At 34.3% G+C, this 24,210-nt stretch overlaps 1 protein-coding gene across 1 annotated transcript; it reads left to right on the top strand.

Moving 5' to 3' along the window:
- Positions 1 to 852: 852 nt before the first annotated feature.
- LOC132563257 (phosphatidylinositol 5-phosphate 4-kinase type-2 alpha-like) lies at positions 853 to 19,228 on the top strand. Its single transcript, XM_060228015.1, has 9 exons — positions 853 to 1,086; positions 3,891 to 3,988; positions 4,407 to 4,503; positions 4,827 to 4,976; positions 6,070 to 6,216; positions 7,171 to 7,209; positions 8,266 to 8,379; positions 9,874 to 10,150; positions 11,800 to 19,228. The coding sequence occupies exons 1-9, from the start codon at positions 970 to 972 to the stop codon at positions 11,982 to 11,984; spliced, it is 1,224 nt and encodes a 407-aa protein (XP_060083998.1). The 5' UTR covers positions 853 to 969; the 3' UTR covers positions 11,985 to 19,228.
- The last annotated feature ends 4,982 nt before the right edge of the window (positions 19,229 to 24,210 follow it).

The following is a 24,210-nucleotide window of genomic DNA, read 5'->3' as shown; positions in this document are numbered from 1 at the left end:
CAAAAGACTGGTGTAAATATCACGACTTGTTATCAGACCAATCCTTTTTTTCATTTCTTAATCTGAACAATTCATTCTGTATTACAATAATAATAAGTGAAATATTATTTGTACCACAGATCTAAATATGAGATATACGTGTTTATTTATACATTCACTCTCCACATTGTAGTCCCATCAAGATGATCTACCTGCGGCCGAACCAGGGACCTGGCCGAACCCTTGTTTAAATAGCATGACCACAACAGGAGAAATCCAGTGCATTTGTTAATGTTAATGTATACGGACATCTCCTGTCTCTTAATGTATTTAATTCACACGACAAAGAAGACAATAACATTTAAACGTGCATGCCTTAGCTGTTTTCTGTGTTTTTGTACAAACTAGGCCTATGAGTGTTTATAAAAATGAGTCACTTATCATAACACTGAAATTAGTTTACAGCAACAGGATACAATTAATTCATAATACTTCAGCATTATAATTACATTAAAACTTGATTTATTGGTGAATGATATTGGTCTAATTGACGTCAAATCTGCTTTTTTATAATCTGACGAAATCAAGTTATCTACCCTACAGTAGTGATTGGGTGCGTATTTTTGTGTTATCGTTAAATTTCATCGGGCCTGGCTCGTGTAAGTTTAATGGTCTACACTCAATGTGACACTTCACTCAAATAACCCTGTTTACCCTAGGACTGTATGATACGTCTCTGGCTTGTCTGATTTGCGCATTTGATCAGCATAATCCGGTAATGCCAAAGAAATCAATAAGAGTTGTCTCCCCTACCTATTACGGTCCTCTGTTGGGATATTTGTTTTCGTCGCCATCTTGGATGTTGAGAGGTGTTGCAGCGATAATGATCTGTCTATATTGAACTGAATATAAAGATGTGTGGACTTCTGTACATTCTGTCATCCTGACAAAACCTTCCAGACTGTGATTTTTACATACAAGACTCTAAAAATGGATAAACTCAAGAAAGAGAGGATTCGGAAAGTGAATCCTGTGTCACAAAAAGTCAAACTCTTCCGTGCATCAGAGCCACTACTTAGTGTCTTCATGTGGGGAATTAACCATACGGTATGGCATCAGTTATATCCTTAACGCATCCTAGTATTTTTAGATCGTCACTGTCAGATGTTTAGCTATTGAAAAAATAGGGCGTTGCAAGTTTGTATTAATATTGTCATTGGCGAGCTGTAAACCGGAGGAGTATCATTTCCGGTTTCTTGTTATTGACGAAGAGCATTTTTCGCATTTTCCTTGACGTTTAGGTTTAACAAGCCATCGAAACCTAATATAAATTCATATTATGTTTTATCATAATTGAGCTCACCATTTTTACGTAATAGTAAATGTATAGGTATGCGTGATATATATGTGTTCTTATATTTAGTATCATTAAAATCGTGGGCACTCAACAGGTTAGGTTTGTTGGCTTAAAATTTTGTTTTGAACATTCTAGGACTTGAACATGGGAGATTAATTTTTTTTGTTATGTTGTATACATTTCTATCGGTACAGCAGAGTGCATTTTCCCCAAATTTGTGTTGTAACGTAATAGATTACAGATTAATCTTGTTCAAAGTGCCCCTGCATCCACCTCCTCTAAGTAATTCCCCTCCATATCTCTAAGGTTATAGACACGATGACCGAATTTTAGGGATAGAGATAACTCTTCAAAATAATCATGTTATAATTAGTATTCAATGACAACATTTTTTTCACTACAAATGTAAATAAAACAGATGACCTCTGGCCCATTCTGCTAACCTTCTTTTGATTTAGCTTATTGATATAATCAAGATATTTTCTCCTACATGAAGTTGATGGCTATAATGATATAAATATTTATAAGTTTTACAAATTGTATGTTATCAAAATATCAATATCACACTGGTGGATCTATTATGTGATTATGTAGGTTTCCATCATGCATGATATATAGGTCCCTTGATATTGTGCCGCCCACACATGCCTTTTGTGATGAAAAATTTTTGTCCTCGCTCTACATATTGGAGTAGTTTGGCTTCTTTTTCCACCAAACAATGTACAAATATTCATTATCATTGATATATTCCTCCAACCTGTTTTCAGCTGCATAATTAATTCAGGTCAAAATATTCAAAATCTATACATGATAGATACATAAAAACTACATTACCTATTAATTTTTCATTACCTTAACTAGCCTAGCTATACGAAAGCTATACTTTCACACTGACACATACAATGACATTATTGTTTTGCTACTAATGGCAGCTGGGGGACATGCATATACACAAATGTTACTTTGACATTTATCTGGCATCCATATATAATTGTCATCACAAATTCAAGGCAATACATGTACATATTAAATTCATGCATTGAGTCATCGCGATAGAAATTTGCACATACACTTGTACTAAATCATAATGTTGTCTGGGATCCCTTACTGATCAACATGTGAAAAAATAGATTCCCTTGCTATACTAATTCATTCAGTTTGACATGATGGGAATGAAGAAATCAACACGATTATGCTGATAGTCATAGATCCAGCAGGGAGCTTACCTATTGTACAATATCAACAACAGGAGGGGGGAGAAGGGGGGGGGGGGTGGAGACACAACACAGTGAAATCAGGAAATTCCTTCCGGGAACAGCTGTGGATCCAAAAGGATACCGAGTACCCACTACAAATAAGTAGAATAGACGTCAGGAGTAGGCACAACACGAAGCAGTTCCAGTCCAATCCACGATTTATTCGTGCTAAGAGTTGTTTACGTGTTGCGCCTACTCCTGACATCTATTGTACAATATGATTGTTTCCTTGCCTCTTTTTGTGTTTTGATATTTGCCTCTACTCTATCGTGCACAGAAAAAATGTTTGAGAAATGGCTATGTAATCTACAGCTGTACAAGGCCCATTCAAGGGTTAAATGTACATTTCCCAGATTGTCCTCACCAAATTTTACTCTATATAACCCAACTCACAACCTGGGTTTTTACTTAGATTTTGTCAGTCAACTTGTCCTGATCTGGTAAAGACTGCTCTTGTGGATATTAACAATGTAAAAGTCATATAATAATGATGCTGTTTAGTATCAGGGTAGTGCATTCGAGTATATTTATGAAAAAGCCACACTTCAGTGATGTTTGTAGGATTTTTAAGGCAAGTCCAGAATGCCAATTTCAAAATTTTGATGGAGTGCCAATACTAAAGAAATGTGTGGTGTGGTCTCAAAAAATTGAGGAAATCCTACAAGGAAAGCATCCAAGACTCAAATATTTGAGTCCAAAAAATAACTGACACTCAATGCTTTGGATGTATGTATATGTATTTGATGTATTGATTTTTCCAGTTTCACCAGAACTAAATTTCAGCAAGTGTACTTGATACTGCCCGATATACTCATCAGACAGGCATCTGATTGGTTGTATGAATATTTTAATTCAATATGCAGGGGTCTGGAAAAGCACTCGTCCGGTCGTCATGAGCAAGTGAAAATTGTCTCAGACAACCAGATTTATCGTTGTCAGTCGTCCGTTGGACGAGTACTTTTTTCCAATGAAATTAATGTTACTAAAAATGTAAAGAAAATTTTAAACAAAGAAAAGTGTTTACGGTACTTTGAAAACAAAATATTCCAGTTTGCACTCTAACTTTTTATTGCACCGGAAATCCCATGACGTCAAATATAGCGTTCGGAATACCTTAGTCATTTTCCCGCGGTCATACTGATGTCAGGTGCTCTAGGGCGGTACCAACATGTACCGGTCTGTCTTTAAATTTGAAGAGTTAAAATGTAAACAGTGTTTTGGAAGTCAGAAATATACTCTCAAAGGCCCAATGAATGGTCTTAGGTGTGTTTTTATTGTCTTTTGTTTTAACTTTTCAGATAAATGGTTTGAACCACGTGAACCTTCCTGTTATGTTGATGCCTGACGACTTCAAGGCTTTCAGTAAGATTAGAGTGGATAACCATTCTTACAACAAGTAAGTGTCCACCATCAAATAGTGGTACAACGGAAATTCACATTGAAGAGCTGTATCATGTTTATTATCAGGTTAAATTGACTCACATGCTGTCATTCTCTTTTATAATGTCAGATGATACTGACCATATTGATTTGTCAAGGATAAAATCATATTGATTGATGGAGGATAAAATGATATTGATTTGTTACAGATAAAATCATATTGGTTTCTTGAGGAGAATGAGCTTGTAGGCTTTGTTTTGAGGAATATTTTTGGTTTTATATGATATTTAGAAGATGTCATAGGTTGAATATTGTGTCTTTTTTAATTTCATTAATTATGTGATAGAATTATGATCATCTTTATTTGAGGTTAAATGGGATAATTAATTTATTAAGTGCTTTGTAATTTCTGATTTACTTTCATTGTTATTCAGGGAAAGTATGCCAAGTCATTTCAAAGTAAAAGAATACTGCCCAGTTGTGTTCAGAAACCTTCGAGAGAGATTTGGAATAGATGACCAAGATTATATGGTGAGTAATGCATTTATTGATTTTGATACTGGAAAGCTTTCAATGGTTAGGAGTTGGAGTAAAAACAAATCACTTCAAAATGTAATCTACTTGCCTTCACCAGTTCAGTGCTTGACTTTGTAGTTACCTCCCCTTGCTCAGATTTGTTAGGAATCCTTTTCCTAATGCAATATATAATTTCAGATTAATTTGACCATGATGGAGAGAAGACCCTTTCTGAAACACAACTTCATTTATTTCAAAATAATCAATTTGTGATGTTCTGCTTAACAAAATTATATATATATATATACATTGTACATCATGAATATGTCTCTTTTCAGAACTCCTTGACCAAGCAAGCAATGGATGTGGACTCCCCTGGCAGAAGTGGAGCCCGTATGTTGATGTCTCAGGATAAGAAATTCTTTGTGAAAACACTAGTCAGTGAAGAAGTGGAGCAGATGCACCATCTGCTCAAACAATACCATCAGGTAATTCAAAAATCCTGCTCAGACTTTGTAAAGTTTTAGGGACAAAAATTGAAATAGGACAGTTTCTACTTCAAGTGATCCATCAAAAAAATTCTTCTGGAGTTGGTCATTTCAAGCATATGTTAACATTATTCTTGTTTTTAGATAACAAAACAAAAAAATCTTTAAAAAACCGGCCTATGTGATTAAAGTTTTACATGACTGAATCACAATACTCATAATTATGTGATTTTGCTGTCTTACCAAAGAAATTTCAGTTTTAAATAAAAATTATCACTTTGAAAAATAAAAAGGAAGGGACAGTTTAGGCAAGGCTTTGGGGATATTTTTTACATTATTTTCTGCAAATCATGACATATTCAGAATGTGCCACATTATACAGTGAAATCCACATCCTTCAAATGGTTGGCGCAAATACTCTCCTATTATAGCTATGAATTTGAATTATCCTTGAAAATGTGGAAATTTTTCAAAAACCCTACAGGTAGGGTTTAAGAATGGTACTTGCTGTTCTCATTGCATAATTTGTAACAAGGAACTAAATTTGAATTCAACTTTTTTCTTCTGTCTAATTAATTTTTTTTTTGAAATGACATCTTCGGCACTGCCTCATGTTTGGCCTTCAGCTGAGCTTTTGCACTTGTGAAGAAGGCTTTTTAAAATTTGTGTCCTTTCGTGCAGACATACCAGAGTCTTTGAAATGGTAGTTACTACAACCAGCATTATGGTAGTTTAACATCTGGTTCAGGTTTGCCTGTTGTTAGTTTATAATTTGACCGGATGGGATGTCCTGTTTGGGGTTTTTGGTTGTGTATTTCAGTGTGATAGCACTATAAAGTTGGTATCAATTAAACACTATCACAAAGAGTCTTACACGAAAATATCACACCTGCAAATACACACATTCCTCAAAACCACTCATCACATGTACTGGCTCCACATACACACAATGGGAGGTTGCTCTTAATTAACTTTAAAAGTATGTTAAGCAATATAGGATCTTGTAGAAAAAATCTTCCAGTGTGACAATCAGAGAAGTCCATATTTTAATTATTTCACCTCTTCAGATTATTGATTTGTTCTGGTTTGACAGTATATTGTAGAAACTCACGCCCAGACATTGTTGCCTCAATACCTTGGAATGTATCGGATCACCGTAAATGACGTGGAATCCTACCTTATCGTGATGAGGAATGTGTTCAGCCCTCGTCTGGTCATCCACAAAAAATATGACCTTAAGGTCAGTATTGTCAGCTTTAAATATTCATTTTTCTTTGATCAAAAGCCTTAAGAAACCTCACACATCTTTCCTTAAACATACAGCATATCATTTGTAGTACACCTTCATCAAATTTTATTTTGTCATTTAGCTTAGCCTTTTCAAGAAAGTTCTTCAGAATAAGTTTGTTTATAGTCAGAGAAGCCCACTGTTTGCAAGTCTATGGAGAGAAAACTTTGTCACTGGTGTTTATGCATGTACTTCTTTCAGTAAAACCTAGTTCCTTCATGGTGTTTTATTTGTGACAATTGATTGTTTACACAGCAGCTGATTTTATCTAAAATGAAGATTTTTGGCACTAATTTGAAAAAAAAAAAATTCAAGGTTGGGAAATTATTATAACAAATTTTGTAGGGGAAAAAATGGAAATGTTATATGTTTGAAAGTTGAGATTGTGATGAGCCTTGAAAATTGGTTAGAACTAATGATAGAAACAAGGGTGAGTTTTGGTTAGTCATGATAATGATAAAGGACCCCTGATCTACCTTAAAATTGTGATGAAGTTATTGTTAAAATAAATATTGTATTTTATTATGTGATTATTGTAAAATGTTACAGTATTTGATTAAGATTGCCTGCTACACTGCAGGTGAGCTGGTTTGATATTCTATTTGCAATTAACTGATGCACTTAAATAACAACAGTATATATATTTATGTGAGAAATTTGATTGAATTTTCTGAATATGACATTTTAGATAAAAAGATAAGTGGGATATAAGTTCTTTAATCAATGAAATTTCTAAGAGTCTTGAAGGTATATTTTCTTTGTCAAATGTTTCACAATGGCATCTAAAGTTGCATTTGATGCTAATTCACATCAGTTGTCTCGATAAAAATGTTTCAAAATATATAGATTTGTATACAATTTCTTTTTATTATGTACTTTTTAAACTTACTGCTTTTAATGTTTCAGGGATCAACAGTTGACCGTCATGCCAGTGATAAAGAAAAGGTAACACTTCTTTTAGATATGAATAGGTGTAGTAGTTCTGCTCCTTCATTCAACACTCTCTGCCATTTTAGAAAATTAAATCCCAGACAGATATAGATATTTATCACTACATAATTTGTACTTGATGCATATGTTTTTTTAATTCAGTAATTTTAAAATTGTCTCTTATAAGTCATCCATTCACAATTCTGTTGGAATGTAAATAATTCTTGATACACACAGAGGTTACACTCTATCTCTATATATGTCCGACTGCTACATTCTGGTGTATCAGTTTGTCTGTCCATTTGTTAACCTGTGGCTGGTTAACTTTTCTGTCTGTCCATCTGTTTTCCTGTGGCTGGTTAACTATTCTGTCTGTCCATCTGTTTACCTGTGGCTGGTTAACTTTTCTGTCTGTCCATCTGTTTACCTGTGGCTGGTTAACTATTCTGTCTGTCCATCTGTTTACCTGTGGCTGGTTAACTTTTCTGTCTGTCAATCTGTTTACCTGTGCCTGGTTAACTATTCCAGTAATATTCATAATGTTGGATGTTGAATACGAGCTCTTCCACTGATCAATCTACAATGTGTTTTCATGGATCTTCAAATTTCTTGTGAAAAAGAGTGGGTCAAACAATGGGAAATTTAGGTATGTCCTGAAATTCTTCAAGTTCTATCAAAATCCTTTGAATACAGGACTTAGACCTCGTATATAAATTTATCACTGCACTTCTGGGCTAATGTTAACTATATGTTAACCATGATCAGCTGTAAGTAAATCTTCTGTATCTAGGTACGTAGTTAATCAGAATTTCAAAGGAACAAAATTTGGTCTGAATTCAAACATTCCTGTTTTCAGACATGCTGTCAATTACTCCATCATTCTATCCTGTTACATGACACTTTATGTTATCAGTTTGTGTTCTAGGTAACCACTCTTTCCCCCCCACCCACCCAACCTGAATTATATATAGATACATATTTAAGAATTAATCTGATGTCTTTTCCAGTCCAATCACATGCATTTATTTCCCCAGTATGAATATACTTTAAAGTGTAGCTGTATTTTTACAGGCGAAAGACTTGCCCACGTTTAAAGATAATGACTTCATCAGTGATGGCCTGTCACTGAAGATTGGAATGGATAGTAAAGACAAACTCATGGCTACACTCACCAAGGATGCAGAGGTAACATATTGGGATTTATCTAAAACATACAATAACTTCAGATTCTAAAGTAAGCACATTTGGTCATAAACATACAGGTTGGCAGATTTCACTGTGGCTTACATTTTGGGGTGAACTGAATAAATTGTAATGTTTTTGTACCTTTTGCAATGAAAGAATCAAGAAAATAGAGGGTGCATGATGAAAGTTTGCAGGGGATAAATGGGAATGCTGATTTTAAAAAGTCATCAAGGAAAAGAGACTTTCTATCACATAATATAGGGTATCACATTCGTAAGTAAATGTTCAATAATGTGTTTGGAGGATTTTTTTTTTATCGTTATTGGATTTTAATATTTTTGATATAAGAATCAAAATCAATTTAAAGATGTACAAATTAAGTAGGTATTGACATCAGGTTGACCTGGAGAAATCAGGTGAGTTGGTGACACTGCAGACAGATTAGTCTCCCATCAGTTAAGAGATTTGGTTCAATAGAAGATTTAGGTTAGCAGGGAGAAACTTATTGCAAGATTTTCTTTACTTGTATTTGAATTAACTTTTTCTGTACGGCAGTGCCAATCTTATGTACAAGATAAGTCATGAACCCGTCACCTGATACAGTTTATATTCACCCTTTGTCTGCAGTCTTTTGACAGTTGTCTGTTAATTGTCCATCTATAAACAAATCTTGTTATTGCTATTTCTTGAAAAGTAGTGGAGAGATAGTTCTCAGACTTGATGTGTAGGTTCCCCTCAATTCCTAGTTGTACCCATTTAATATTGAATCTGATCTTTGAAACAAATCATGGTGACCAGGTGCCCATCACAGATTTTGACAATTGAAGACATTTATCTCTATTTCATGAGAAGTAGTGGAGGTTTAATTCTCAAGCATAATGTTGATGTTCCCCATGGTCCCTTGTTGTTCCAATTTGATATTGAGACTGATTATTGAAACAAATGGCAGACAGGTGGCCATCTTGAATATTTTAAGTTTGTTATTGCTATTACTTGAGAGGAAGGAGAGATATTTCTATTGCTTTTGATGTGTGTGTGTTCCCCAATGTCCTTAGTATTGCCCATTTAATTGATCAGTGGAGCAAGATGACTGACAGTTGACCATCTTGGATTTTGGCAAGTGAAATTTGTTTTCACTAATTCTGGAGATATCTTAAAACCTGAATGCTTTGGTTCCCCTCTGTCCCATGTTGTGCCTGTTTTTTTCCTCCTGTGAAGTACTGGAAAGACATTTTGTAAACTTGATGTGAGGGTGATTGTTATCACTATTTGTCAGAAAGTACTCCTTAGATTTCATATGTATGATTCCCTTGTTATCAAAGTTTTTAAGAGAAAGATTAAATAAAAGGGAAAACAAGAAAAGATCAGTCTACATAGAGTTTATTCCATTGTGGATCTTGTTTTATTAAGGAACATGTACTATTATATATGTGATCCCAAGGGCATATAAGCTCCATATTGATTTTTCTTTTGTTCATATTTTGCTCTCATCAGTTTTTGGCCAGTCTCCATTTGATGGACTACAGTCTCATTGTCGGAATCCATGATTGTGAGCGTGCAGAACGAGAGGCAATTGAAGCTCTGGTCCAGGAGGAAGCAGGAGAAGGCGAAGAGGATGAAAATGACACGGAAAATGGAATTTTAGAGGATGACGAGTATGATTATGGAGGTGTGCCAACTCCACCGGATAGTCCCCAACCTCTGGCCATACCCCCATTTGTAGGAGAACTTGACAGTAACTTGGAAAGATTTGGTATCAAAAGTAGTGAGGGTGAGTCAATTTCTATGTATTTTAACTTGATCTACAGCAAGTGAAAGGTCAGAAAAAAAAATGAAAACATTTCAAAGACACTTTTGAAAGTTTTTAAAATGTTTTATGCTGTGTGAAACAATTTCTCAGATCCCAAGGAAGTTTTGTGAAAATCTTAAAGAGAATCCATCTTAAATAATGGTAAATCTTGTTTCATGATTATGTTATATACACATACAAAAATGTAAGAACATATTCACTGTTGCCTTACAGATCTGCTCTTATAGACACAGTAGAGCCTGAATCATGACATACTAGACACAGCAGAGCCTGAATCATGACATACTAGACACAGTAGAGCCTGAATCATGACGTACTAGATACAGTAGAGCCTGAATCATGACATACTAGACACAGTAGAGCCTGAATCATGACATACTAGACACAGTAGAGCCTGAATCATGACATACTAGACACAGTAGAGCCTGAATCATGACGTACTAGACACAGTAGAGCCTGAATCATGACATACTAGACACAGTAGAGCCTGAATCATGACATACTAGACACAGTAGAGCCTGAATCATGACATACTAGACACAGTAGAGCCTGAATCATGACATACTAGACACAGTAGAGCCTGAATCATGACATACTAGACACAGTAGAGCCTGAATCATGACATACTAGACACAGTAGAGCCTGAATCATGACATACTAGACACAGTAGAGCCTGAATCATGACATACTAGACACAGTAGAGCCTGAATCATGACATACTAGACACAGTAGAGCCTGAATCATGACATACTAGACACAGTAGAGCCTGAATCATGACATACTAGACACAGTAGAGCCTGAATCATGACATACTAGACACAGTAGAGCCTGAATCATGACATACTAGACACAGTAGAGCCTGAATCATGACATACTAGACACAGTAGAGCCTGAATCATGACGTACTAGACACAGTAGAGCCTGAATCATGACGTACTAGACACAGTAGAGCCTGAATCATGACGTACTACCTAGAACAGATGTCTTGTGCAGATCTGGTATGAAGTCTGATGGCTTGTCTAAAACAAAGTGAAAAACTCCAGTTGTTATTACCACAGTGATTTTTTTTCCCATTAAAAGATATTTGTTTTAATATGCAAATCAGTAATGTATCAACAGGGAAGCGTCTGGGTTAGGGGAGGTTACATGGGGCTGGCAAAGAGGATTTGATATCAAGGATGATATCCCACCAGACATACACATAGATATATTTGTAAGGTATAAGGGATAGAGTCAATACCATGGCTTATCTTGGGATAGATCCAGGTATGTTATACACATCGGCTGGATACTGGAAGGGATGCAGGGCGGTTGTGTTGTAATTATTATCAATCCTAGGTACAACAACCACGACAGCTTCTGAGTTACAGTTCTTCAGTTTGTTACTTTTGTCAGCATGTTTTGCCTTGAGGAAGCCCAAACAGGATGAAACATGTTGATGAGTTGATGAATTGAAAAACTCAATCTTGGAAGCTGAAACCTCAAACTGTTGTGGTTGTTTTACCTTGGATAGATGCATATAAGTATTAAATACATGACATTTCAATGAATCACCGTTCGAGTGTGTAAAGTGATTATTTTTTTTATATTTTAATCTTTTTTCTTCATAGATGCACCGAAGAAGGAGATATACTTTTTAGCAATGATAGACATTTTGACTAAGTATGGGGTAAAGAAGAGGACTGCTCAGGCTGCAAAGACCATGAAACATGGAGCTGGCGCAGAAATCTCAACAGTAAAACCAGAACAATACGCAAAGCGATTTCTTGACTTTATCTGCAAGTGTCTAGAGTGAAAACCCTTTTGCATGAGAAGATAACTTACACCTGAAGAAGAAAATTATTTCCAAATAAGGAATTAATCCCTTATGAAGACACTATTCCTAGAGACAAATAATGATTTCCATATAAGGAGTATATCCTAGCAGTTATTCCCTGAGAAGAAGATTCTCTTATTGAAGCCAGGACCACGTTTTTAATAGTTTTTAACCACTGTATAGAAAGTTGGTACATTTTTTTGTTTTGAAATGCAGTTTGGTAACATGATTGGTGGTCTGATTTATCTGACATTAAAGATTTTTTGCTCATTCTTTTATACATTTGATGTCAAGAAAGACTCATTATCAAACATATTGAAATTTGGCCAGAATTCCATATCCTTAATAGAAAATTATTGTTAAATTGTTTTGAAAATCTCTGATCAAATATTGGTTTCAGTACTTTTCCGGATCAATATTTGAATTTATGTTTGATTTTGTATTGGATCAAAAGTTCAATCTATGAACTTATATCTTTGTGCTTAATCTGTTGTTGATTAACTTCATCATCATTTTATTGTTATTGTCCATCAACATGTGAAGAAAGTCACTCTACTTAGGGCAGGTCCTTTGAAATCTTATCACCCCCCAAATTTGTGGGTAGAACTGTTGTGAAATCAGCATCGTTGGATGGAAAGTATTCCCAATATATAGTTAAAGTGGTTTACATGCTTGAGTATCATCCCCTGGACTATTGGACAAATTAGAAAAAAAAAAAGATTTTCTCTGAAATAGCCAGGAGAGTGACTCGGCCTTTGACATCATGTATAATTGCTTTACAGTGTTAATAATCTCTCTGGGCATCAGTGTAGTAAAGTATTGATATATATTGTTGATATAAGCCACATGTAACGACTATGGTCTCAATATTCAGTATTTCATTTGAATGTGTTCTTGATTCTTGTATCAAAAGTAGGTGGAATTAATTATAAGGTTTTTTTTTATCCACCAGACAGCTTTCTATAGGTCACTGGCATTGTTAACATAGTACAACAGGTTTTTTTCCCCCCACATCATCATTTCAACTCCTACTTAAATGAAACTATATGTAATTATTGTTTGTTTTATTCCATAAACATATATTTGACCAGATTTATATATGAACTCATGCCTAAACTCATAATTTTTAACTGCGCTTAATACAGGTGTATACCATTTTCTATGTAATGAATGTGCTGTTTTAAGAAACAATTACAATCAACATAGCTAATTGAAATAATATTCAGTAACTTGACATGTTTTGATATGAAAGTTCCAGTTCCAAGTTATTAATGGTAAACTTGTTCATGAAACTTGTGGTATTAACTAGCTGTTATCTTTAGTCAATCTCATTAGATGATGATTTGAGTTAAGCCTGGAAAAGAATTGAAAATAATAGCTCCCCAATCAGTTAATCTGTGTGCCTAGACCAACTATATTCACGCTTGCAGAATAACCTGATTCACTGTCTCTTGAATTAGACAAAAGCAAGTCCAGATGTTTAATATAAAGAAAATATTGCTAAAAATTGCTCACTATCACCAAGGGAAGTAACTCTCGTCACACAACAAATTAACAAAGGAAACTTTTGAATTATCTTGTTGATGTTCATTATTCTATTACAATTTGTTGGCACATTATTTTGTCCTCCTGGGAAATAACTTACCCATATTAAGAAAATTTGCAATCTTTTGGAATTTTATTTGTGTAACAGGTACAGTAAATAACCTCAGAATAATCTACTAGGGTTTACAGAGAATTTCAAGTAAAGAACTTTTTTTTCAGAAATGCTGATTACTGATTTCAAAAATAAGAAAAAAATGTGCAAGAGATTATTATGTGGCGGGTGTTGTCAATGAAGCAGTAGATGATTATTCTTTCTAAACACCTTGTTCTATTCTCCTTGTACTTTCTCAGGAGTCTCCAGGTAATTTTTCGAATACCGTAAATTTGCAGGTATAGTGCGCACTCGGGTATAGTGCACAGGTACTTTTTTGGGGTCAGATTTAAAAAAAAAAAAAAAAGGTTTTCTACAGAAAGATTAATTGATTACTGGTTACCACGATGAAACAGTTGATGTGGTTTGATCCATTGATAATTAGGAAACCACAAACATCGTGACCCTAACATATTTAAACAACTTATGTAAACAAATTCACACAGGTGACAATTGTGATCTTAAAAAAATGTTTTTCATGAAAAGTTGGTATGTGAGATTTGACATTGCCAGTCTGCTGTCAGTGATGCAAGAATCCAAAACTCCTGTAAGGCTATATACTTGTTACAGTCTTGTAGCAGTGTTATACATTTTAATAATCAGTGATGTAGCTACACTTTACATGGTAAGCTTTGTAGCTAGTGTGTATGATAGGTGAGAAAGTGCTTTGGAATCAAAATAATAGTACAGTGTAACTAGAACGCTTTTTTAGTGCTTATTGGTTATATAAACATTAAGTTAAAATCAATTCAAGATGATTTGTCGATGTTTAATATTCATTGATAATATTGTGAACTATAAGCGTTGGCAGAATTGATACGCTCATAATAAAACAATGCTTAATGTTAATATTGAAATGTTTGCTCTCTTTATCAGAAAAGGACAGATTTGACACCAGACATAGCCAGTGGTGTTTTATTGTGAATACAACTAGGCAAGCTGGTAGATAGGTTTCCTTGGCAACAAAAGTATAAAAAAAATTGTACCTCACCTGAACAATGCCTTAAAAAGGTGTCTGTTAGCTATCGGTTAAAGCCTTTGAATCAGTCAAAAAATATCTATTGTGTTGCAATCAGACTAAAACTTTGAATGCTAGATGAACCATTATGCCCAGGGTTAGAGTGTGAGCTGAATATTTCAAAATCGTCTTATTCATTTCCATTAAGGCCAGTTTCTTGAGTGTTCACATGATATTTAAAAATCTTTCTCAGTTCTATTAGACCAATCTGAAGTGCCACCTGAATATAGATAAATCCTCTTATTCAGTTCTATTAGGTCCAGAGTCAGAAGTGCTAGATATTATAAAATCTTATTCACTTTCATTGGACACAGATCCTTTATTAAGTAACAGCTGTGTATTTCAGAATCTTATTAAGTTAATTAGACCAAGGGTCTTGAGTGCCAGATGAATATTCAGACTCTTCTTATTCAGTTTCATTAGGTCCAGGGTCCTAATTGAGTGCTAGCAGAATGATTAGACCTAGGGTCACTTTAGCGCTATGTGAATGATTAGACCTAGGGTCACTTTAGCGCTATGTGAATGATTAGACCTAGGGTCTCTTTAGTGCTAGCTGAATGATTAGACCTAGGGTCTCTTTAGTGCTAGCTGAATATTACCAAAATCTTCTTGTGGTTTATTAGGCCAAGGGTCTTGAGTGCTAGCTGAATATTTCAAAATCTTCTTATTCAGTTGCATTAAGCCTAGGGTCACTAGACTGATCGATGGATGTTCCAAATCTTATTGAGCGCTATGTTCCGAACTAAGTGCTAACTAAATATTTCAAAATCTTCTTATTCATTTTCATTATTCGCAAGGCTGTGATATTTGGTCAGTAGATGACTAGAATAGAGTTTTATGAATTTCCATGAAATATGAATTGTTTGGTCTGTTTGAGTGATATTTACTAAACCTCCTTACTTAAAGGATGAGTTAAGCAGTAGACAACTTAAATGACCTTGACTTACAAGATTGCAGAAATCCTTGGCACACCACTTGGAAATGACGTTTGGAGATATTCATTGTGTCATGTACATGCTAGCCTCAGGGAATTTATAAGGTAATTCTTAAAGTGGGAACTTGGCTAAACATAGATTTCATTGTTCTTGAAGAAAAAAAAAATTACAATGTTTTCTTGACCTGGGGATCTAGCCCCATCTGTGGAGAATCTGATTTTGGTCATAGCATGAAAACTAGCACTATTCCTCTTCTTAAGGTAGGATTCAACCCACATCGTAAGGAAGTTTTCATAAAGTATATTGAGATTGGCTCAGTAAGGAGTGACATATATTACTTTTTCAACTTTAGGAAGAATTCCTTGCCACGGATGCTGAAGTATCCAGGTGAACATGTTATTACACTATCTGCCAATGTGATTTGTTAAAGAGAGTTTATAAATCATGAAATATATGTATGTGTAAGTATATAGATATGTATGTATGTAAGTATATCAAAGTTAATCCAATATATATATGAGTCATGCTACAGAACTAAATATTGTTTAGTGTCTCAGTAAAATTGCTTCTGTTTTAAAGATACTTGTTTGTATATAAAGTATATCAAATCTGTGTACAACACATACTCACGGCAATTGTATCAGAAATCAAATCATGGCATTAACATGAAGATTATCGGATACGAACATGAACATTTTGAATGTTATTATCAAATTTGTCAAGTGATTCAATATAGAGGATAAGAACTTTAAGAAATTCCTTAAAATGTAATATTTTTGTGTAATGGTAACAATTTTTTTAATTTCTCATTTATAAGCGAAGTTTCTGAACAACACTGTACAATACTCAATGATTATTTTTGTTGACAAAATCAGTGGAAGGATCCTGTGTATAATATTATTATCAAGATGTGATTTGTTTCAATTTTTAAGTGATATATTGAATTACTTTAACAGGAGCCATTACAATTCTCCTTCAAACATACCATTGTAAAAAAAACAAGAGGCCCAATGTTCCTGAGTTGATCACCTTTATAGTTTTAAAGAACATGGTAGCTTAAATTCAGAAAAATTTTGTAAGTGTTAGTGAAGATGGTCCCAAGAGTTAAACGTAGTCCATGGTGGTAAAGCTGGACCAAGGGGTCAGATATAGTTCATTATGGTGTCACTGACCCTGGGGTTAAACTTAGTCCATGATGATGAAGATGGACCAAGGGGTCAGATATGGTCCATTATGGTGTCACTGACCCAGGTATTAAACTTAGTTCATGGTGGTGAAGCTGGACCAAGGGGTCAGATATAGTCCATGATAGTGAGGTTTGACCAAAGGGCCAAACTAAGTACATGGTTTATTTCTGAAATAGCTGGGAAAGAGACCTTTAACATCATATGTAATTGCACCATGCGGTTGAAACATTGCTTTCCTGTTGCAAGTCTTATTTTTTTGGTTTGAGACAAAATTTTTCTAGTATAAGGTATCCATTTATTTTAGTTTGAACCACATAGAAGTGATTTGATATGTACTCTCATGCTGTCTTTTTGTTGGGCATTACAAATGTACTCGTTAGTGTAGGAAATACATAGCAATTGATTGAACTATTAGATAGTGACTTGTTTATGCTACGTCGTGGTGTAAGCTATCTGTTTCAGAATAAAAGATGTGTTTGAACTAGCATTCCCAAGAGAAAAAGACAGATTTCACTTTTCTCTATCAAAAATTGAAATGCAATGTTATGGATATCATAGTACCCAATGAATATTTCTTAAGTTTCAAAACATTTAGCAAGTCCTGTATGTGTTTGGCATTTTGAAATTATGCTTTCAGGCTGAAATCTCCACATCATCCTTTGTAGGTGATGTAAATGAAATATTCCATTAGTCTCTTCATGTTCAGTGAAAGTATATGTAGAGTAGAGAATTCTGAGAACTCTCTATGGGAATAAGATGATGGATTAATTCTGGCCCCATGGACCTGACAGTTTGGATGTGTATAGATTGGTGATGGGTTCAAATCACTGATTTATAGGTTAGCCTGGTAAACCACAGACTAAGGCCGGACTCCAGGGTCATTATTCTGGTTAAGGAATTAGCTTCTCTAGGTGAAGATTTTTGCTATATACTGCTATCAAATCATTAATATCTATTGAATCATGTTGTCAAATTAATTGCCTTTTTATTAAGTCAATCAGTTTGTTAAATACCTTAACAACTAGTGTTGATTGTCCATTTCTGTTCCTTATAGTATTAACATTGACTGTTTGTTTACAGGTGAATGTGTTTGTAGACTTTCAATGTAAATATTAAATAGTCTTACAATCCAGGTAAATTTTGATTGATTTTGTAGTTTTACCTATTGACCAGACAAAATGTGTCACTGTCTGTGTGTTTACACTCTTTCAACCTGCCAACTTTAAAATACCTTTGTCATTGTGTGTCTGGCGTCATGATTAAAAAAAGATATGCTCTCAGTAACCAAGATGTACAAGGTGTCAATGTTTGAGTAGTATAATGGTAGGGATATGTCAACTTTGTTCCTTTGATCAAATGTGACCCCATTTCTAGGTCACACACATTAAAATTTGTTAAAACCATTGAAAGATTTTGGAATTTCCAGGAACAAACAGAGCATAACAGTTCTTTTTTTAAATGAGTGATTTGTTTTCTCTAAAATACTTAGTACTTAATATGTTGAAACTCTTTCAAAGGTCACCTGTACAACTAGGTATTAACTCTATTTTAAGGTCAGAAAGATCAGATTTGCGGAAAAAAAAGTAGCATATTAAGAAGTTTTATCAAGTTTGTTCAAATTCATAACTTTGACATCTTTTCAAGGTCACAAAGGACAAGTCCTGTTTTATTTTACAAATGACCTTGAAGCCTTTAGTGGTATACATTGTAAATGGCTTGTGGTCTGTTTAAGTGTATGAAGAAATGAAACAATTTCTTCAAGGTCGTTTTGCTGTAAAATGATGAGATAATGCTTGTAATTGTGATGAAAGACGTATGAAGAGGAAGAATAATGATAGTGTAGAGTTCATGCTTGTTTGCTATCAAGCTTCTCGTAGACCTTGACTCACTTTAAAGGTCATTAATGTGAGGGATGTGCATTGTATACAAAATAATGTACATTGTAGTAGGTCATCGATTCAGGCCCACTGAACCTCTTGTTTAAAATATGGTGATCTGACCTGGAAGCTAACTCGTTATTTTATACCAGTGTCAGTGATTTAAGTGAAATTGTAGTTATAATTTGAAGAAAAAAGATTTACAAATTATATTTAACATTAGATCCTTAGTATACAAAATAACTAACCAGTATTTATGGAAAGGTAGAAGATTTACGTGTTCAATGTAGAAGTTTTATGTTTTGTCTTCCCTGGCTGAAAAGGCCAAGCAAGCTTATATATTGGTGTATCGTCCATTGTCTGTCCGCTTGAAAAAACATCTCAATCTACTGATTCATCTTAATCTGTATGAAATGAGTGGTTATAAAGTTCATTTGATTACGGCTTACACCATTTGTTCTCTCAAACAATTATTGTCATTATTACAGAAGATAAAGACAATTAATCTTATATTCGAACCTATACTTTCTTTGAGTAACTATTTGGTTGTTCAACTAAATGACCTAGAATTACTTTTAAAGTAATTTTGAGAAAAAAAAATTCAAACTTTGAAACACAAATTCCTGTATGTAATGAAATGAGATGGAAGTGTACATTTGGACTAATTATTTGGCACTGAATACCAGCAGAGCGGTTTGGGTTGTTGGTCCTCTAGTTTAATTCATATTTTTATCAGTTCTTAAGACAATTTTGTTGGAGAAAGGTATAGAAAATTATTGAAATGTCGTATTCCTTAAGTAAAACAGAAATGCACCTATATCTTTTGTTTATTAGATAGCAATGACAAAGTCATCTAGTGTTTAATTATTCATGAAACCATTTTGGAATAATGTTGATGGCAAACATCCTTAAATTCCCATTAAAGTTTGATTTCTGAATGTTCTAGGGTCCAACCAAATTTCACGATTCTTACCTCATTGTTCATTTCACTTGCCAAGTTGTTCTCAGAAAGCACAAAATCTAATAAAAATAAATCACATTTGAAGCAAATTGTCTGTTTCTGATGAAACCTCAGCTTTGCACACGTCAATTACGAAAATGTTGGAGGAGAAATGGTGTTTGCATATTTGATTTATTCAAAACATTTCCCTCCAAGTTTTGTGCTTGAATGGTTTTTGAATCTGGATAGATCTTTCTCAAACTTTTTGTAAGCGACCTGTTGCGTTTGGAATGATGTTGGTTTTTTAAATCACTCCCGAGAACAACATGATTGATGACAGTCATCTTGGATTTGACAGTGAAAAGTTTCCCTTGGATACCATGAGAGGGTTCTTTATTGATTGTCAGGAAGCCATCTTTGACAAAGTAATGATTCTTGTGCAGACTGCCTTGGTGCTCAGGTGTGTATGATGACTGATAAAAAAAACCTGACGAACAAGCAGCCGTCTTTAATTATGATATTTGAAGAATACTATCACCATCAAATAGCATTTTTTTGGTTCACAGATTTTCAAACTAAATTTCGATTATGATTATGTTGGTGTTTTCCGGTATTCGAGAAGAATCGGGAAACAACAAGGCGTTGAAGTCTATTTTTAGGAGCTGTTTTAAAACTCTTCAGAAGATTAAAGTTATGATCTACAGATATCGGAAACCTGGGAGTATGAAATAAAAAAATATGCGTTGATTAGCAAAATGTTTGAGAACTATGCTGAGACGAATTTCGTGAAATTGAGAATAAAATTGCGGGGATCAAGAGATTTTGGATCTAATAGATTATTGGCATACCAAAGGTAACTTTGTTGCTTTCCTGACTGATTTGTTTTGGTTTTCATACATGGTTGTATTTATCGAAGAGCTGACCAATATCGGTAACAAAGGTTAACTAAATTTTCAAAAAATTACCAGTCAGAACCAATCTAGGATCATTCCAGGCACGTTTCAGCTTAATACCACACGATCTTGAGAGGATGTGAAGTTTAAACGCGATACTGACGACAAATCAGTAATTTTCTTCGGGGATTTATTTTTCTTTGATTTCGGTGAAAAGCATGAAAAACAGTATTGAAAACATATATCAATCGGATGATTTGCATGTTACAGGTGACAAAAACAAGACAATACCAATATGGTGCATTATCATAATCCAAACTCAGATTAAACTAGGGCAAAATATGAACAAAGGAACAATTTAAACGGAGTCTTCGGAAAAAAGTACAGGGTGAATAAGACCAGGTGTTTCGGAATAGTAAGCGTCTTTTGCTTCGTCGTGGACGACAGCCGCCATATAAACCTTGGTCAATCCAAGTAAGTAATGTCACGTTCTCAAGTGAGAACAAGACATAGAACAATGGAAACAAGAGACAAAGTAACAAGCATCAAACACATTCAGCTTCATATCGCACTAAGATAGTATTTCTCAATGAGAACTGTGACTATCGTAAAACTTCCCTACAATTTGTATCAACCTGCGTCATTTCAAACCATGTATTCATCCGTTTATCCGTCAGCTGACGACTTCATTCACGAAAAACGTGATAATGGGAACAGGTCCTTAAATATCGAATCAACTGCGACATGTTAACACAATAGGTTGGGAACGTTGCTATCAGGAATTGAAAAATTCACATTAGGAAAATTGAAATCATCACGCTTATCCTACAGTTTGGTGGAAAGCTGTTCATGTTGGTGTCGTTGTAGGAAAAGATCGAGATAAGTGACTGATGTGAAAGAGTCTGTCGTGGCTTTGATGTCCAATTATGATTGGTATATACGATGAAAACAATCTAAAAATATCTTGTTATTTATAGACAAGACGTCATTGATATAACTGAAAGTAGACTTTGCAATGTCTTTGTAACTTGTTTTGATGAGATCTTGGATGAATTTATCCTCGTATGAAAAAAAATCAAGTCAACCAGCAGAGCTAACGTTTGTAGTTAAAAAGTAAGGATGAAATGGTCTTTGAGTAACTGTAGCAAATTTCCGGGCTTATTTCTGCTTTGAAAATATAGTGGAATACTTTTGGTGTAAAAAGTTGCTGATGCTTATAGCATCCTCTATATTTTTGCAAAGTCAGCTTTCATAAAATTGCGTAACATGTTATAGAATTTTGTTGACGTTACCACCAAGTTACAGCTGTTGTCCCCCTTTGCTTTATGTTCTCTTGTCTGGACGCCTTGGGACGCCTTGGTCCGTCTTGTCATGTAACGTCAAAATAACGCGGTCATATTTTAAACATCTTTTATTGGACTGCATTGACCTTCTGTCTACTCGAGAATGTTTTTAGCGTAACATTACATGTCTAGAAGCCTTTTTTAAAATGATAGACTATGACGTACCATTTTAATCTTTTGTGTTAATATACCCATTTAAGATGTTTAGCATTTGCCTTTTACCTTTTAGTTTCTTTAATGTTATCTCCTTTTGGATCGCTGTGTGTTTTACCGATTAATGGCTCTAATGACATTTTATGTGTTGACGGGCCGTTAAGAATGCAATAATAATAATAATAATAATAATAATAACAGTAATTTAATGAATAATGAACGATGGGATACAATGTGATAACGTATATTTATGGTGAGTGAACTTAACACGTCCATCTATTTTGATACTACTTGCAGTTATCACCTGAAAACCTCCAGATATAAAGGACGTGGCATCTTTTTAAAACTCCACCGGTAATTTTTGATTTCATGAACGAGATTCACTGGTCATTTAAATTTACTGCAGGGGTCTCGGAAGAATTATTTTGGATGATTTCTCCACATTCTTTGAGAAACCAGAAAATATCATACAAACTGCCCCAAATGACGATGTTTCAGTTCGACCCCTCCTGTAACTGCTGCAGCAACCAAGCTGTTCGGGACTTGAAACCAGAGGAAACAATCACGACGTCGGTAGTCAACTTCAATTCAATGTACCGCGATTGGTGGTTATTACTGCAAAGACATTTTAATGATATCATAACATAAAACAACAGGATGTCTGTTCATAAACATATTTTAATGAGTATATTGTGGAATGACTTAGATAATGGAAACACACGCCTTTCAATACATTGAAATCTAGCTTTGATGATGGCAATTGGTTATATGCACAATACACTCGCCTTCGTATAAATAGAACGTGTCTGATGACTGGTAATGTAAACATTTCAAATATATTTCATTTACAATGATTTCCAATTTATTTCATATTTCTGAAGATTATGGGTGTTTACTTTTTGGGCCTATCGCCCTGTGAATTGCCAAAGATCATTTCGAGGTGGGTCTCCTGGTAGTAATTGGTGGTTATCTTACTAAACAAAATACGGGAGATCCGTTGCATGCCATCCAGAGCAATTACGAAAAGCGTCTTGCCTAAAGACGCAACCACAACAGCACATAACGGTTAGTTTCTAACTTTTGATAATTTATGAGTTTTTTTAAGGAATAATATGTGTGTAAATGTTCTATAGATTAATAATCAGAACATGGTTGTTATAACCAGTACCGTAAAATGGTAATATTTCATAAGATTATGCTGAGTGACGGAATTGCTTAAGAGGATATTTGGTACTTGAAAAAATAGGGGCAAACTACAGTACTGCACATAACGAGAAATTTGAAATCATTTCGTTATATATTATTGGTTAATGACAATACTCCAAATAAGGTCTCTGTAAAACGTTATACATGTATAAATATGAAATATATACAAAAATTTCAGACAGCCAAGATTAATTGCAGTACTTTCAAACAATTGACTTCTTAAAATACAAACTCCACATGGCGTTAGGAAAGTTCAAATAGCTTCCTGTGATATAACTTTATATTCGTTGAGGACACTAACACGAACAAAAGTGTGTATTACTGTAGAAATTGATTCAAGTGAATACGATTCCTGGATAAACTGTATATTTGGAAAAAAATCTGATTCAAGAACGATATAACGTCAATTTTAAACGTTCAAAAGATGTACATACATAATATTTTTGTAACAAAATTTTAACATGTCCACTGTCTTACACGCACACAATGCAAACTTGATTCAATATTTACGTTTTAATTCTATCACCCACAAATGAAGAATATTTGACGTATGGTACAAAGATCACGAGAATAAGCTATAAATGTATGGCTTGGGAAGTCTAAGGAAATCTATTTACATATTAATGTCATTGACCAGAATAAGATAAAGACGATAATGATGATACTGATGTGATGTCATGAACCTAATAAAAGTATATAATATATTATACAATATTGTGAATAATATGATATCATAAGCGCACTATTGAACAACATAAATGTCAATTTTGGTGTTTTTAATTGGCCGAAGAGAAAAGTCAGTATGAAAACCCACTTCATTTTGCCATTTTAGCGCGAAACAACCACAATACAAATTAAAACAAAGTGTTACATTTACCAAAACATCACGGTATGGTAAATAATGTGCACTGTTGAGAGACTAGACCAAAAAATATAACGACGAAGTATTAAAATTAA

The sequence above is a fragment of the Ylistrum balloti genome, unplaced genomic scaffold (genome assembly GCF_031769215.1).
Source record: "Ylistrum balloti isolate Yb309-2 unplaced genomic scaffold, AGI_CSIRO_Ybal_v1 Utg371654, whole genome shotgun sequence".
Classification (NCBI taxonomy): Eukaryota; Metazoa; Mollusca; class Bivalvia; order Pectinida; family Pectinidae; genus Ylistrum; species Ylistrum balloti.
This window is presented reverse-complemented; position numbering and strand designations above follow the sequence as displayed.

Bases quoted from the DNA above. Each gene is read 5' to 3' on its own strand.
- LOC132563257 (XM_060228015.1), top strand. From the start codon at position 970: ATGGATAAACTCAAGAAAGAGAGGATTCGGAAAGTGAATCCTGTGTCA. The intron at 4,977-6,069 runs GTAATTCAAAAA...CTGGTTTGACAG, and splicing joins TGCTCAAACAATACCATCAG to TATATTGTAGAAACTCACGC. The intron at 10,151-11,799 runs GTGAGTCAATTT...TTTTCTTCATAG, and splicing joins TGGTATCAAAAGTAGTGAGG to ATGCACCGAAGAAGGAGATA.